This window comes from Arachis hypogaea, chromosome 16 (assembly GCF_003086295.3).
Source record: "Arachis hypogaea cultivar Tifrunner chromosome 16, arahy.Tifrunner.gnm2.J5K5, whole genome shotgun sequence".
Classification (NCBI taxonomy): Eukaryota; Viridiplantae; Streptophyta; class Magnoliopsida; order Fabales; family Fabaceae; genus Arachis; species Arachis hypogaea.
Genome location: NC_092051.1, coordinates 138,789,142 through 138,806,745, shown reverse-complemented (window position 1 = coordinate 138,806,745; position 17,604 = coordinate 138,789,142). Strand labels below are relative to the sequence as shown.

The following is a 17,604-nucleotide window of genomic DNA, read 5'->3' as shown; positions in this document are numbered from 1 at the left end:
TACATAACAGTTTAGAGCAAATCAATTGATGGAATCTGAGCTAAGGGAGAAAACATGAACATGGATTAGGAGCACAACATGCTCATACAAGTCTCATTATATATACAAAATAGATTAATCATTACTAGACACAAGAGTCAAAGCCTTGGATCATGTTTTACAAACTCAATAAAAAAAATAGAACAATTCAACTCTACCATGGCATTTGAATGCCTCTCTTGAGTAATAATATCATATTTCTGGCATAGCTCCACAAGAATCAACTCAGATAAAACCAGGCATTGACAGTAATTGGCTTTCTTCTTCTACCAATTAAAAGTGTCATTCATTCATAGCATAAATAAGAAAACAATACAATGAATTCCATTGCATGAGAACCCCACCAGACATCTAAAGCAGGAACAGAGAGCAAACACCCTAGGGTCAACAATTAGCAGAATACTACTAACATTGCACTTTGTATGCTTCGCATCGCAGTATTTTTGAATTGACGGTTCGTTTCTGTGTTTCGTCCAGGGAAAAATTATTTAAAGAGTGGCTAATTGAAAGTTCAATTGACTTTGTTCTTCTTTGCTTACCATCTTCTTTACATTGTCTACTATGTGCTGTATTTTCTTTGATAGGCTCTCGTTATACTCGTCAATGTGCTTGAGTATCAATTCAAGATGTCTTTTGTAGGTGGCAGACCTTTTTTTCTCTGCTGTCAACTGCTGATTTAATTCCCGAATTCTATCTCGTTTGCCCCGGAAAATAGTATCAGAAAACAAAGAGGTAAGTGGGGAAAAATAAGCTGAAAACATGTAAAAGAACCAATATTATCCTGAAAAACTTCATTCTGAAATAGCCTGATGCTAATCTCCAACATTTAGCTTAATAGTGACATCATGATCCATCCAATTTGTCATTTCTAATCAATCTGGCATGAAGTAACTGTGAAGATAACTAATTTAGTAATGCATAGCAATGGAAGAAGGAGAACTGACCGGATATTGTTCGTAGATGAAATCCCTTCTGCCACCTCCTGGACCAACAAGAGGGTGTCTGTGTTCCTTTACAAAACGTGTAACAACCCAGCTACCAGATCTTATTTTCCTTACCATTATCATTGCCTTGCAACCAACCCTTGTCTCAGCCCTTTGCCGTATAACATTTTCACGCTTGTCAGTCATCCTGTATCCCTCTTTGTTGCAGACAAAAATCCGCCCAATAGCAGAATTATCGATCCTTGATCGAGAGAGTTTACTAACACGTACAATGAATCCAACACTCGTGGCATATGCATTGTAGAATGCATGAGCCTCTGCTTCTAACTCAAACTCCTGTCCCACATAAGGTTCAACAGGTGAATTACTGTAAATTCTCGACCTTGGGCCTTTAAGATTAGCAGCCACTTTACCTGCTGTAAGTTCCTGTAAATTCTCGAAAGATTGCGACTTTGAATCTGGGAATTGATGAATTGTATTACCAAGAATATCCCTTCTTTCCAGGTTTGAGCATGATCGAGTGAGCTTGGGAGAATCCCAGAAGGCTGCAAATTATTTCACCGTTAGGCTTGAATTTGGGCTTGGACAGGATAAGGGGTTAGGGTTACAATTATTTTTTATAGGGACTTAACTATATTTTTAAATTATTAGGAATTTAAATATTCGCAAAATAAAAAATTAAGGATATATTTGTCTTTTTATAAAAAAATTTAAATATAATTTGGTTTATATTGTGTAAATTGATTGGAACAAACCGGATCTAATAATTATAATACGGACAATTAGATTTATTATTTTTGTTATAATAAATCGATTTTATTCTGGTTTATTAAAAATAGGTTATTAACCAGTTTAATAAAGATGTCCAATAATATTATGACACGTATACACGTCTTTAAAAAAAGAAATTTTTTGTGTTTTTATGTAAGTGGCCTCCTTAGTTATTTGGTGTGCAAGCTTGTGATTTGGGTTGTGTAAACGTATAATTTTGTAGGGGCCTGCTACACATACAAGCAATTAAGGCCTACAAGCCTTACAAGTTGGCCCAGCCCAGAAACAATCCACGCGCACTCAAGCCTTTAGAATGGAGCGTCAATCCCACGCGCCTCACACAACGGTTACGCTCTCCAAAACACGCTGATTATGGCGCACACTTCCTCTTCTCCCTCAAAGAAAACGCAAAGCGTCAAGTTTCAAGGAAGATTCGAAACAAATTACAATTCTGAAGAGATGTTCGAACTCGTCGTGAAGATTAGAAGAAATCAAGAACAAAGGATAGAACTCTCCATCAAAAATCGCCGGAAAAAGCGAAGAAATATTATTCAAGGTAAGTTACTGTTTTACTCATCTTGTAGATTTTCCACATTTTGAAATTGAAGAACTAGATTTTACTGTTCTTCTACGTTCTTCTAGGTTTTACTGTTCTTCTTGTTCTAGCTCTCATTTTACTGTTTTTAATGTTCTTCTTGTTTTAGATTTTACTGTTCTTCTAAGTTCTTCTAGGTTTTACTATTCTTCTAAGTTGTTCTAGGTTTTATTGTTCTTCTTAATCTAGTTCTTCTCGTAACAGATTTTTGGGAGTATATTGCGTAATTTGGTGGGTGTATATGGAGTAATTTGTTGGGTGTATATGGTTGATTGTTGGGTGTATATGGAGTAATTTGTTGGGTGTATATTTCTGAACTGATATAATGTAATATAATCAACTATTGTAACTGTTCTAATATTGCTTGTCCTTGGGTGTATATTGCTTGACCTTGTAATGTTGCTTGACCTTGTATATTTATGCATGTTTGAGTGAATTGAATATCATTTTGAACTGATCTAATTAAATTCTTATGAGAATCCGTATAGGTGTATGTGGTTGATCTATGGATGTATCTGACTGATATCTATGGGTGTATTTTTCATTTCAGAAAAAATGGCAAGCAAAAATCAAGCTGAAAAAATTGTAAGCACAAATATATGTCTTAGATCAAATTAGTTTTTCATAATAGAAATATATCTGACTCTAATTTTACTTTGTTTACAGCAAACCAAAGACCTTAAGTGTACAACCCATTTGTTGACTGAGAAATTCAAAAATATGAGCGAGGAAAAGAAAGCAATTGTTAGGGATTTGGGATTTGGTGACCTTATGCACATCCCGCCGCTAAGGGTGCATCACAAACTGTTAAAGGAGTTGGAAAACTCCTTTAAACTTGGGAAAAACACACTTGAAACCGGCTATGGTTCGTTTAGAGTAAGACCAAGCACAATAGGGGCTGCGCTTGGCCTCAACGCGTCAAGTAACTCATTACAGACATAGGTGTATATGAGCCATATTGGGGTGTTTTTCAAGTGATGTTTGGGTGTATTTCATGTGATTTTCATACTATGTTATTTTTCTTTTTGTAGGAGATCTATTCCCTTAGAAAGTCAATTATAAGAAACTTTCTGAAGACAACAAACACATTTTTAGAAGATTCCAAGGGAAGACTCTAAAAAATCTGACAGATGAGATGATGACTATTGCTGTTGATAATGAACAGGATCGTCTCATGTTCAAGAGGATTTTCATCCTCTATATACAGATGGCGTTCCTGTTACCAACCACAATCAACAGAATCTCCCCTGTGCACCTGGCACTAATTTTCAAGATGAACGGAATAAAAGAGGAAAACTAGAGAGCACATGTTCTGAATTTCATCATCAAGGCCATAAAGATTACAATCTGAAAAAGAAAAAGGCAATTGACGGCTGCCTGTTTGCCCTGATGATAGTTTACTTCCACCTATCAATAAATAAAGACAAGAAAGGAGAAGAGAGACCTCCACAGCCCTGGATTGCCAACTGGACTAGAGAGCAGTTGGTTGAAAGAATGAAAGCAGAAGTAGATGAACATATGATAAGTGAAAAGAATACCTTGGGTGTATTTTATTTACGTGAATGCTGTTAACTAACTTTTCTAATGTTTCAGGGAATTGTAAAAATGGCCGAAACATAGGAGAAATTAAAACAAATGAAGAAAAAAGATAAGAAAGAAAAAAACAAAAAAAAACAAAAAAAGGAAAGCAACTTCATCATCATCAGAGACTGAAACATCTGAAGCTGAAGTCTATTCTTCCTCTGATTCTAAGACAGAAGAAGAGTCAGAGGGACCAACAAGGAAACAACCCATCCGAACATCCAAAAAGTAAGTAATATACTTGGGTGTATTTTGTGTATTCAGTTGGGTGTATTTTGTGTATTCATTTGGGTATATTTGTGTATTCAGTTGGTTGTATTTTGTGTATTCATTTGGGTGTATTTTGTCCCTTTTAGTATGTTTATAAATAATGATTGTTTGCCTTCCAGAATGAAAACCAAAAAAAGAAAGAAGATTCGGGAGGATTCTGATTCAGAATCTGAATCAAATGATGAGTAATGTTCTGAAATTATTACTGCTTTTCTTTGGGTTTATTATCAAGATTTCATGTATTAACAGAGCGTCTCTTATTAACTTTTAGAAGCGAAGAATCATCACTAGTAGAGAAGCAAAAAACAAAGAAAAAGACTCAGAGAACACCATAAAAGTAAGCACTTCCTTGGATAGTATTTTCTGATCAATTTAATTTTGTATTTCTGATTCATACTTGTTTTTTCCCCCCAGGACACAATCCAAAAAGAAAAAGTCATTGTTGAGGATTCATCTCCTGAGTAAACTCAATCTTATCATGGGTACAGTACTTTGTAAGCTATATTACCGTCTATCATCAAAATTATATTTGTTAACATGTTTTTTTTATGCATGTACTATCAGATCTGAAATTGGAATTGAAGAATGAGATGAATTCTTAAGGGAAAAGAATGAAAAATCTGCTGCACAGGGGTATGTCTTGTTGGGGGTGTATATTTCAGATTTTAAGATGTTTTCTTTGCTAATAATTGTTTCTTGTTTGCCAGGGAGAAGGAAGCTGACCTGCGATCGACGGAAGGTCACTATGTCTCATCTGAAATGTAAGAAGCTTTATTTGATAAAATCTTGTTATCCTGATTTAATAGTATGGTATTTTTTATGAATAATATGTACTCTATTATGTTTAGAATACCGGACGTAAACTTAGGAAGTGATGATCCTTCATCTCAAGGACACACAGATCAAAGTAGCGTAAACAAACCGGTAGAGAGCATGTAATTTCTCTTTCTAATAACCATTGCTTTTATTCTTTTATTATCTTCTACTTCTAATTCTGTATATATTTTTTTTAGAAAAAAAAAGCCCTTTAATGTTTTATTCGAGAAAAAAAAGGCAGGAAAAAAAAGCAAAAACTGGAAGTATATAAATTCTCAAAAAACAAAGCATGTCTTTCTTTTGAATGCTTCGGGTGTATTTTTACTTTCTTAGGGTGTATTTTAGGTTGAGTTTGGTTAAAGAGTCAGCCAGTGAGCCAGCTGAAGAGAACATGATGGTTGTGCGGGTAGAGACACAGTCGCAAAGAGAAGCGCTTTCAATGTGAGTTTTTCAAGAAAATTTCAACCTTATAACCATTTTATTTTCGGGGGCTTTGTATGTTAACCTTTTATTTTTCTTCTTGTTTAGAGTTCCGATTCAAGTTTGTCTACCACTGTCCCAAACAACCACTGTGCCAGAAAATAAAGAAATCCCTGTGACAGAAAATGAACCAACCCCTGTGCCAGAAATTGAACCAACCCCTGAAAAGTCTCCAAGTGAAAAAAATAATGAAGGAACTACAAAAAGGTAAGGAATAGTCTTGGGGTGTATTTGGTTACAGTTTGGGTATATATTGCCCCTGTTGGGGTATATATGATCCTTGTTGGGGTGTATATTTTCACGATTGATCTCTGACTAGTTTTTTTTATAACATGATTAATTTTATGTAACCCTGCAGCACTCCTGAACCACCCCAAAAACCTGAAGAAAGCACACACACGCTTCCACCAGCTCCATCTAAAATGTAAGTTTATCAGAGTAAAATCAATGTTTCGTTATCATTCGTATATTCTTATTCTTATAATACGTTATACATGATCACGCAGTAATCCAGCCCCAGAAGACGCTGCTGCGCTGATGATGATGGCACGGACGGCATCGCACGTTCCTAAAAAAGGTCCGATGTCATCATTCAGCCTTGGCTTGACTGATTCAAGCCAAGAAGAAGCAGCAACACAGAAGGGGGCGGCAACGCAAGATGGAGAGAGGGCAAAAACTCTTGAAACCCCAAAATTGCTAGAACAATTAGAGGATCTGGTAGAAAAAATTGCAAGTGGTGGGGTGACAACAAAAGGAAAAAGTCCACAGATTCGAAAGGAGAGTGGCGGAGAGAGTTTCGAGAAGTTTGAAACTCCTGCGAGAACGAATGAAAATACGGGTGACATGAAAGAGAAATGCTACATCTAAGCCACACGAGTGAAGACATATGGAAATGGACTAACTAATGAGTATGACACCGTGTGCACACTCAATGCCCAAGATAGATACATTTTGTCAAAAGTCCACCTCGCATGACTCGCAGATGAAACACATATAGAAGCTGAGGTAATATTACAATAACATTAATATTTTTATCACCAAAATTAACTGCAATGTTGATTGATGTAAATTGATTTCGGTATCTTTTTCTAGATTGTCTCTGCCATGTGCCTCATCCTAAACCAGCAAAAGATTAAAAGGTTTCAAGAAGAAGTATACTGTCTCCCCCCTGATATTGTGGTAAGGGTTGCTTCAATGAATTTTGGATGTATTTTCTGCATTCTTTCGGGTGTATTTTCTGCCTTAAATTGGGTATATTTTATGTGTTCATTTGGGTGTATTTTCTATGTTCAATTGGGTGTAAGTTGTGTATTCATTTGGGTGTATTTTCTGCATTCGTTTGGATGTATTTTCTGTATTCATTTGGTGGTTCACAATTTTTGCAGAACATGGCCATTGCAAATCATCCAGAAGGGGTATTCTTACAGCCTAAAACCAATAAGTCATTCAGGGTGGAAGACTACCCAATGTTTATACCCTTCTTGGACCTTAAAAATTAGCATCGCATCGTTATATAAGTTTTCATTTCTAAAACTTCTTATTACCATTCTTTACTTTTGTGCCAAATAAACTAAAACAGTGTTCAATCTGGACATACTTCAGATTTTTGCACCTGTTTGCCATTCACAAAATTGGTGGTTATGGTTGGCTAATACAAGAAAGTGGAAATTTTATATACTCGACCCATATCACACGACATCTCCGTCCGATGAGAGAATGGCCCTAAATAAATTCATTGTAAGTTGGTTCTGTGTTTTGTATTTTAATAGTTGGGTGTATTTCTGTTCAATATAAGGTGTAAGTTTGTGCTCCTTTGGGTGTATCTCTTTATTAAATTTATTCATGTATTACTGATTTATTTTGTGTTTTAAGGGATATGTAATTTCACGAATTAGAGTATATGCTGGGGGGCACCTCTGAAGAGAAAGGACAAGGACAAGGAAATTGAACCGCCATACATTAACATCTCAGGCCAAAAGACAAGGTATAAATCTTTCAATCTGAAAATTAAACTTTCCTATATGTAATTTGTAATTTATTTTCTTGGTTTTTAGCTATGACTGTGCTATTTACGTAATGAAGTGGCTTGAGATAATTCAGCCCGAAAACATTAAAAGGTTGAAGTATGAGTGGGACAATTGGACCTAGGTAAATGTGTTTAAAACTAAATAACTCTGTATTACTTTACTCAATTAATATGGTTGATTAAACAGAATATTCTTTTTAACTGTAAGACGAGGTGGACCACTATAGAGTAGAATATGCTCTCCGGATTCTATTCAATGAAATGAATCAAGACAAAGCTGAAGCCATTAGGGGAGTAATGCAATAAAACTGTCCAAGCCATCCTCATTATTATTGAGTCCATATTATCAGATAAATTCTAATGATATTGACACTGAGTAATGTAACTGTTAGGTAGTCTTGTAACAAATTGAATACATGCTGTAAAAATTTGCCAATTATAATCCAGTTTATTGTAAAATTTCTTTCAATAATTAAACTCTCTCTGCTGTATTCAAAATATCTGAATTATAGGTACTATAATATGAAGAAAAACATCAAACCAAATATACACCCATAACCTGACATTTTACACCCGAAAAAAAGTTGAAAATACACCCAAACATCTATCCCCTGATGCTTTATCCCTAAAACCCTGAATCCTAAACCCTAAAACCCTAAACCCTAAACACTAAAACCTAAACCGTAAAACCCTAAAACCCTAAAACCCTAAACCCTAAAACCCTAGACCCTAAACCTAAAATCTTAAACCCTAAACCCTAAAAACCTAAACCCTAAACCCTAAACCAACCAACCTATACTATACACCCAAATCATTGATTTTTACACTCATAAGATCTCATTTTACACCCAAGGAAAGTTAAATATACACCAGACTTCTATCCACTAATGCTTTATCCCTAAACCCTAAAACCTAAACCCTAAACCGTAAAACCCTAAACCCTAAACCCTAAAACCCTAAACACTAAACCCTAAACCCTAAACCGTAGTAAAAAAAACAAAAAATATTTTATAACATAAACATCAGATTGTGAAATATATATATATATATATATATATATATATATATATATATATATATATATATATATATATATATATATGTATGTAAAATGTGAAACACAAGAAAATTCAGAAATACACCCAAAAAACAGTGCTTTACACCCATATTCTGTAACTATACACCCAAAAAGTTATCCGCTGCTGCTGGTTCTCTGAACTGATAATTCATAACACGTCCTTGATATTAGCTGGAATTTGAACGCACCACTGATGCAGCATCAAAGAAGTTTAACTGGATATAATAAACTCACATATTAGCTAAACTATTAACGAGAAAATTAAACTCAATCACCACATATTTAAAGAACATCACTTTTACCTCATTTAAAGCTTTTGTTTTCTTCTTCTTTGAGGCATTTGCAATCTATTTGTCCAACTTTGAACCTAGCCTATTTTTTGGACGTCCTCTTGTTCGAATCCTTGGAGGGCTTTGAAGCTCGTTAACGAATTCCAAGTTGGCGTCTTCGTGAGATAAAGAAGATGTCCCCTTCCTTTTGGCTTTCAATGATTCCATCTCAACCATGACGTTATCGTACGCACAATGCAGAATTGCAGCCAGCTCCTCCGATTCTGATGCAAATTCGCAAATATTTTGTGAACAAAAAACCAATTCGTCAAACCTCTTACTTCTTGGCTCCAACAATGGCTTGTCGTGGCTGCTCTTGATGTGTGTGTGTTGCCTCTTTACCTTCTTGCTCCATCGTTCCAATATATATCTCGATGACACTTAGCTTACTCGTTCAAAGCTTAACACACTTAGTGCGTGACGGCACAATATCCCTCTTGACTCGAATAATAAGCATTGACATTTTACCTCGGCTGCTACTGAGTCATAAGTAACCACAAACTCGTTGAATATTGAGCTGGAAACTTGTTCTCCAACTTCGTATACTGAATAGCCTAGAGCAGAATTCGTTAATCTAGTGATGCAATTTGCCTTTCCTTTAAATTGTGCTTGGACTTCTCTAAACTTTTGATGAGTGTACACATCTTGAAACTGAGCTTCAATGGAGGATTTGGTTGCACACGGTATGACCGTATGAAAATATGCAGCATCTGATTCTCTCTCTGCTTGCTCCCTGCTTCCGAGGCAATTATCGTATTATTTGACAAATTGAATAAGCGAGCTATTCCGGGTAATAAACTTGTTAAAAAATGAATGCATGCTCTCACTCCTTTGTGTGCTTTTTATCCCTGCCCAAAAGTGGTGCTCCAAATAGATTGGAACCCATATATGACAGTTTTCATAGAAATTTACAGAATACACCCAAAAATAGACTATAAATATACCCGAAAAAACATGCAATTTACACCTCTGCTGCAGATTTTAAACAACATTACATGAAAGCCACTTGTTGTCCACAAGACCAAAATTCAGCAGAAAATCATTCCAATTCCTATCAAATGAATCTTTACTATGAGAGTTCCAAACAACTTGGCTCAATTCTTGTTCAATTTCAGCATGTCCCTTGTACCCATTTAATTTGCTTGGGATCTTCTTCGTGATGTGCCAAATACACCAACGGTGAATTGTTGTTGGCATACAAGCCTCTATAGCCCTTTTCATTGACGCGCATTGATCGGTGAGAAACCCTTTCGGAGCATTTTCCCCCATGCAACGAAGCCAACATTGAAATAACCATTTGAACGACTCAATTTCTTCATTTTTCATCAAAGCGCATCCAAGAAGTATTGACTGACCGTGGTGATTCACCCCGACGAAAGAACCACAAACCAAATTATATCTGAAACAAATTACAACATTGCAGAATGAAAATCATTACGTACACCCATATAATGAATTTATACACCCAAGGAAGATCCAATATACACCTCTGCAGTAGATTCATAGAACAAAATTAATTTAGCAGCATAAACAAGAACAGCATATTACCTGTTTGTATTGTACGTGGTGTCAAATGAAATAACATCTCTGAAATACTCAAAGGCAGCTCTGCTCCTTGCATCGGCCCAAAAAGCAAGCTTAATCGATTGATCATCCTCGAGTTCGAGCTCGAAAAAGAAATTCTGATTCTTCTCTTTCATTCTCAATAAATATTTTCCGAATTCCTTTGCATATTCTTGTTCCGAAACATCCCGCACTTCTCTTGTGATGTAATTCCTCACACCCTTTTTAATAAAATTTAACTCGTGGTGACCCCCAGCTGCCGCAACGAATGATTGGAATGTTTTGCTTGGTCTGATACCGGCTTCCTCGTTATTCTCTATTCTACGACGAACGGACATGCTTAGTTTCCTGTGCTGTTTGAGCATCTCTGCTTGAGTTAGACAGCAAGGGTGTGAATGATGCAGCACAACCTTTGAAATGATCCAAGCACCAACATCCTTCAATGTGTGTATATAAATTCTTGCAGGACAATTTAAACCAGCTGTGGAATTTGTCTTCTCGGTCGAAGATATTTTAGATTTCTATTTCCCTCTCTTCTACATGTGATCAATTGATTCTTAATTTCGTTTTCCTTTTTATTTGTGCTCCAAACTCTTGTAGAAAAACCTGCATCATTGGCATAGTCCTTGTAAAATTTTGCAGTATTTTCAAGGGTTTTAAAGGTCATTCCAACCTTGGGAACAAGCTGCTCATCAACAATAGAGAAGGACTGCAAAAATACATGTTTAAAACAAAAAAATATTATAAAATTTCTGTACCTCATAAAAAAATAATAATCAAAGTAAAATACACTCCAAGGACTCCTAATCTACACCCGTTACGACAACAAATCAACTAAAATAACAAGAAAAACCATAAACTGTAAATACACCTAAACTCCCCCTAAAATACACACAAACTTCCCTAAAAATACACCCAAAAAGTTCTGATCTACACCCAAGCGTCTGCTATAAATTGCAGATAATTAATCAAAACTAATACATTAGATTCAATCCACAGATTATGTTCACGCATTAATTTCACAGTCTATGTTCACGAATTATTCAGCTAGACAATCATAGACGAATAACTGCATCAAATTTAGATTAATCTTAATTAGCTGAATCTAAATCAAACCTCAGGAACTTCGTTCGATTCAAATTCAAAATTAACTTCGCCCTGATCTGACAATCTAAGGTTGAATCATCCATTATCTTTAAGGTTCATTCAGATTTTGATTTCAGAAACCAGAAAATCGAAATAAAATGAAGCTAGAGTTACAGTGAGAGAAACTGAGGTGAATGACGACGAACAAAGCAGTGATAAACGCAGAAGAAAGAACGATAAAAAATATAAGGGAAGAACGCAAGAAGGAGAACGAAAAACTTGGCAGGAGATTCGAAGAAGGTAACGAAATCTTTTGAAAATTGAAAATTATATTATTCGCACGTTAATTGATTTTGATTGATATAATGTTCTGTTATATAGCGCGTGAGTTGTACGTAACAATTGGAGCGCGTTTAGGGTGTTAGTAAGTTTCAGGACTTGTAACACTTGTAAATGTTAATCGCTTGTATGCTAAGATTAATCCAATTTTGTATGTGTAATATTATAAATTTTGGGACGTATAATAGGAATAAATTTGAAGTATCGTCTTCAAGTTCTTAAGGTGGAGTTATTACTACGACTACTAATTAGATAAGTAATTTATACAATATAATTGGTTATTCTATATATAGTGTTTTTGCTTGTTTATATAGTGTATTCAACTTGTTAATTGTTCATTTATTGTGCATAAATTACACTTGGTTATAGCACATAAAAAATTTTTCACACACTAACTAGATTGACTTGCAACACATCCAAAATAATATTCCATCTTTTAAATTGGTTCCTGCACACATCTAAAACTCATTCATTTGAACTAATAAACCTAGCTTTTATAATTATTAAGTAATATGATATAAGTAAGGAGAGTAAAAGAAGGGGTCTTGTACAAGAGAGCGAGGTAGAAGAAAATCGTATTATAGAGAGAGAAGGAATGTAAAAGAAGGAAACAATAACTAACTATAAAGTGGGTAGAAAGTTAGAGAAATTTTAGTTTTTAAAATTTAAATTAATCTTAATTATTAATGTGTATTTAAAAAATAGGAATATGTTTTAATTAAAAAATAATTAAATAATATTAAAAGTTGATTAAAGACTAAATTTTATTATACAAATAACATTTTTTTAAAATATTAAAAACTAAATTAAAAATGAATCTAAACGTTAAAGACTAAGATAATACTTTACCTAAAAATTAAGTTATGATTCCATATAAGGTGGAAGAATACAGTAGTATTAAGTGAATAATTTTTTTTAATAAATTTAATCAAGTTGATCTAATAACATATTGATTCAAAATATTTAAAAAAAAAACAACAACAAAAAAGATATTAAAAACCACTGACAACATTTAATTGACTCCAGATTGATGATATGATAAAATAATAATAGATATATCAGTATTTGAATAGCAAATAGAACCTAATTTTTTGAGTAGTAATTACATATATTTATAAATTTTGAATTAGTTTCTCTCACTTTTTATATAATTTTAATTGATTTTATATTTTTGTGATTCAACTGTGTAATTAGTAAATTATATGAATTTTGTCTAAAAATAATTGGTTTGATTTTTTTTTAATTGAAATGCAAGATACATCACAAGGAATTGTAGGATCATAATTTCCAATTCTCAATGATTTTAGAATAATTTTTTTCAAAAATTAGTGCAAAAAATATTCTTAGATACTGTTAATTAGGTCTTGATTTTTTCACACTAATCCAACCATAACTTGAACTATAAATATTTAAACTAGGCAATTTTGGTGTCATTAGAAACAAAGACAGAGTTTTAAAATAATATATATATGCCTAGAAAAATAATATATATACCTAGAAAAATACTGAGAATTGAGAATTATACCTCATGTACAAAAAGTTAATAATTAAATTAATTTTTAAAAAAAAAGATATTTTTTAAATTTGTTTATGAAAAATTTTATTAATTAAATTAATTTTTTAAATATTACGAATTAATCATATTTATCATTCGATTATTCCATTAACAATTTTCATCAATAATTAATAATATAAAATATTAATTGATAACATATATAACATCTAATATCTTTAATTGAACGTGGACCAAATATATTTTAAAATTTATCAATTTAGTCGCTAGATATATTGGGAATAGGTGATTAAAAAAAAGGACAAATAAGATAAGAATTGAAATTGAATAGAAAAGATAAATTGTAATTGAAATAGAAACAAAAAAAATAGGTTGAAATTAAATTAAAATAAAATTACTCTACTTTCTATCCAATTTCTTGATGAAATAAGAAAGGGACTCCTACTCCTCTACCTCCTACCTAATTCCCCGTGTAACAAGAGAAAGACTCACTCAACATCATTTGTTCACATAACGGTTTCATCACGAAATCAAAAAGTATTTTAGTATTTCTAATCACTCAATAATGCTACTACAATAGTTAAGGAGATATTTATAACTTCTTACTAGGTTAAAACAAAGAAAATCCTAAAATTTACAAACATAAAATCCAATATAATAATTAAATAAATAAAAATTAAAACACATCAAAATAAACCAATAACTATTGAATAATATTTGATTTCTTCATATCACGAACATTTGACGTATCAATAAGATTTATGTAATTGGAAAAAAGAACTAAACTAATAGATTTTTATAAATATATTTAGTCAATATTCAATTAGAGTTGCCAACTATTATGTACGTTGTCAATTAGTATTCATAACATGATTGTTAACAAAAATTGTTAACGAAGAGATTAAAAAATAAATATAATTAAATTTTCTCTTTGATAAATCAATTTAATTAAAAAAATTAAAGAATATCTTATCTCTAATAAACTAATTTAATTATTAACCCAAAATTTCACTTACTTGAGGTTTCGCGTGACGACCTGAACTCGCATTTGCGGACCATGTTTCCCGTGCCTGGTTAATTTGGTAAGTGAACTCGTATTTTTGGACTCCTTTGGCCTAATATATAGGTTTGTAGCTGAAAGGAAAATGGACTAGGAAGCAAAGGATGAAACATTTACCATTAGCTCAATTTTAAGTTTTTTTTTTTTATTAAAAACTCATTTCTCTCCAAAAAATTTTTTTTCTTTAAATTTTATGCATATTTTGTGAATTTTCTGTGACATTTAACTTTTTCAAATAGTGAGTTTCAACAGTTTCTTATTGAGTTTGAATTTGTAATTAAAAAACATCTCTTTAGAGAGTTAGGTTGACAAAAATATTGGTACATTATGTTAAGATTATTTTTAAAAGATACGACAGGTATAAGTAAACAAGAAAATTATTAAAACAAACTTAGCAAATTCAGAGATAAAGCTACGTTTAACTTGAAAGAGAAAAAGTAAAAAATTAAATATTATGTATATACTAAAAATTAGTTAATAAATTAATTTTTATATATTTATATATAAATATATATAATTTTTATTTTTAATATATATTTTATATTTTAATATATATATTCTATATTAATAATTAATTTTAGTAATTAATTTTAATATATACCTAATATAATTGAAGTAAAGTGTAAAACATAAAAGAAAAACAAATGCCAATGAGTTATAGTTCAAATAGCATAGTCTCCTCATACTCAATTAAAAAGTTGCGGATTCGAGTATCTTTGGTAAAAAAAAAAAAAAAAAAAAAAAAAAAAAAAAAAAGCCAGGAATGAGGAACACTTTTTTTTTCTGGTAATCGGAATGAGGAACAATTTAACTTGAAAACAAATTTGACTTGTGTGGGCAACGTATCAAAGCAAGCTAAATATTTTTTTTTTTTGGTATTCGCAAGCTAAATATTATTACTGACATCAATATCAGTCCATTACCAAGAAAGAAAAAACAGAGAAAAAACCGACTATAGCTGGCCCATATTAAACAATGTATAACATGCACATCAACCGAACCTTAGAAGGCTTTATTAGTTTAAGAAAAAATATAGAATACTAATATACTATCTGTTAATTTATTGCTAATTTATTATATATATTCACAAAGACACTTTTATTAAACACAATTATAAATAAGAATTGGCATAAAAAAAATATATTTATTAAATATATCCACAAATACACTTTTATAAGTTTTATTAAACAAAATTATAAACAAGAATTTGTAAAAGTTGCCATAAATACTGTAACGCAGCGGAATTGTTTAATTTAATTGTTATCTTCAATCCCACTAAAGTTTTCCCACTTACTAGCCAATTGTGACAACGCATGCGTTGAAGAACCAGCATCTTTCTTCACTGCATCAGCAGCATAAGCTTTTAAATCCTCCATTCTTTTGCGCATTGCTTTTCCTTCTTCCTGCTCCATTAGACACTTTATCACCTTTGAAACTTCCTCCTTTTCAACAATACCATCTTCTCCAATATTCGGCCTCACCGCCACTTTGAGTCCATCAACTAACAACACAGCATTCATCCTCTGCTCTGCAAAGAGTGGCCATGTGATTATTGGAACTCCCACTTGCACACTTTCCAACACCGAGTTCCAACCACAATGACTCAAAAACCCACCAACTGAATCGTGACTAAGGATTTGTACTTGGGGTGCCCATGATGGCAAAACCAAACCTTTCTCTTTGGTTCTTTCTAGAAACCCACTTGGTAAAAATTTCAATGGATCCTCGTTCTTTTGGTTGTCTAAGTAAGCAGCACTAGATGAATCACTTGGTGCTCTAAGAACCCATAAAAACCTTTGACCACTCAATTCCAAACCCAAAGCTAGCTCATTGATTGCGCTTTGAGAGAGTGTTCCGCCGCTTCCGAAAGAAACATACAAAACAGAACTATGTGGCTGTTTATCCAACCATCTTAAACACTCTAATTCCTCATCACCATCATTGCTTGATGACCTTTTTTGTGTAATTGGTCCAACAGCATAAAAGCTGAAGCAACTTTTCTCCTTTGCAAGTGCTTTCATAGCAGCTGATTCCAATTCCAAGAAGCTGTTGATTATGAATCCATTTACATTACTCAATCCTTTGGAACGTTCTAGATAGAGTTTGTAAGCATCACTGGATCGATTTTGCATTGGAGATGGAAGATCTCGCCCGAAAACTGGTTCACAACCGGGTAAATAGATAGGATGTTGTAGGTCTTTGTACTCACCGGTAACTTGCTCATCAAGTTTTGGCAAATGCAAAGACAATGAGAGAGCCATAACTGTAGAAGGGAAGTAAATGTAGGACAAGAAATTGAACTCCTTAGCGAATGAAAGTGCTTCGAAGGCGAAAGCATCTGCGATCAAAGCTGCAAGTGGTTCCCTTAAGGTGAGGGATTTAAGGGTGTCACGAATTGATGGGAGAGAGAGGGTAACGGTTTTTTGAATAAGAACTCCAGGGTATGCTCCTTGGGGCAAGTCTTGTTTGTTGATTGAAGGGAGAAGGATGGAGTGAATGTTTGAAGGAAGAGTTTGAAGGTAGGATTTGGTTGAATCTGGGTGTGGCCCAAGTGAGGGAATCATGCAAGTGACATGAAAATTTGGGTGAAGCTCCAAGAATCTTTTGGAGAACTCAAGTATTGGAACTAGGTGGGTCAAGCCAGGACTTGTAACAATAGCTATGCGCGTTGTTTTTGCCATCAATTGGATTGTACGAGAAAAGCTATGGTTTTGATTTTGGTTCAGATATGTAAACTATATAGGGAAACTTTTCCTTGTAGTAGTTGACTAGTTGTGTCCAACTTCCACGTTGTGAAATGAGTTTCAATTAGGAGTTTGCTAACTAGTCTAAATTCTAAGCATACTTTTCAAACTATAAAAGTAGAAGAATAATTTAATTGAAAAAATAACACTCTTAAATTTTTAATAATAGGGTAAAGTTCTGTACTAGTCTAACGTTTAAGGTTAATTTTATTTGGTCCATAATGTTTTAATGGTTTTATTTTTATCTCAAAACGTTTAAAATAACATCGATGTATTATTAATAGGTGAATTATATAGTAAAGATGTAAGTTTACAGATTTTTCCTTTAATAGAATAAAAGAGAGATTAATAAAGGTAGGACCCACATTTT

At 33.1% G+C, this 17,604-nt stretch overlaps 3 protein-coding genes across 4 annotated transcripts; all 3 read right to left on the bottom strand.

Annotated features, from left to right (window-relative positions):
- Positions 1 to 947: 947 nt before the first annotated feature.
- LOC112757683 (protein FAR1-RELATED SEQUENCE 5-like) lies at positions 948 to 1,497 on the bottom strand. Its single transcript, XM_025806239.1, has 3 exons — positions 1,466 to 1,497; positions 1,397 to 1,409; positions 948 to 1,319 (listed from the first exon to the last, which is right to left on the bottom strand). The coding sequence occupies exons 1-3, from the start codon at positions 1,495 to 1,497 to the stop codon at positions 948 to 950; spliced, it is 417 nt and encodes a 138-aa protein (XP_025662024.1).
- Positions 1,498 to 8,641: 7,144 nt separating this feature from the next.
- LOC140180390 (protein FAR1-RELATED SEQUENCE 5-like) lies at positions 8,642 to 14,800 on the bottom strand. 2 transcript variants are annotated; one of them, XM_072221307.1, is made up of 4 exons: positions 14,447 to 14,800; positions 10,478 to 11,201; positions 8,903 to 10,328; positions 8,642 to 8,815 (listed from the first exon to the last, which is right to left on the bottom strand). In XM_072221307.1, the coding sequence occupies exons 2-3, from the start codon at positions 10,855 to 10,857 to the stop codon at positions 9,911 to 9,913; spliced, it is 798 nt and encodes a 265-aa protein (XP_072077408.1). In that variant the 5' UTR covers positions 10,858 to 11,201; positions 14,447 to 14,800; the 3' UTR covers positions 8,642 to 8,815; positions 8,903 to 9,910. The 2 variants fall into 2 exon arrangements, with proteins under 2 accessions (XP_072077408.1, XP_072077407.1); XM_072221306.1 differs by having other exon boundaries at positions 8,644 to 8,815; positions 10,478 to 11,098; positions 14,447 to 14,798.
- An 814-nt stretch (positions 14,801 to 15,614) lies between these two features.
- Positions 15,615 to 17,355, bottom strand: LOC112755269 (hydroquinone glucosyltransferase). Its single transcript, XM_025803247.3, has one exon. The coding sequence runs from the start codon at positions 17,169 to 17,171 to the stop codon at positions 15,744 to 15,746; it is 1,428 nt and encodes a 475-aa protein (XP_025659032.1). The 5' UTR covers positions 17,172 to 17,355; the 3' UTR covers positions 15,615 to 15,743.
- Between the last annotated feature and the right edge of the window lie 249 nt (positions 17,356 to 17,604).

Coding starts and splice junctions, on each gene's coding strand:
- LOC140180390 (XM_072221307.1), bottom strand. CDS start 10,857: ATGCTCAAACAGCACAGGAAACTAAGCATGTCCGTTCGTCGTAGAATA. Junction 10,329..10,477: donor ACCACGTACAATACAAACAG/GTAATATGCTGT, acceptor AATTTGTTTCAG/ATATAATTTGGTTTGTGGTT.
- LOC112757683 (XM_025806239.1), bottom strand. CDS start 1,497: ATGCTCAAACCTGGAAAGAAGGGATATTCTTG.
- LOC112755269 (XM_025803247.3), bottom strand. CDS start 17,171: ATGGCAAAAACAACGCGCATAGCTATTGTTACAAGTCCTGGCTTGACC.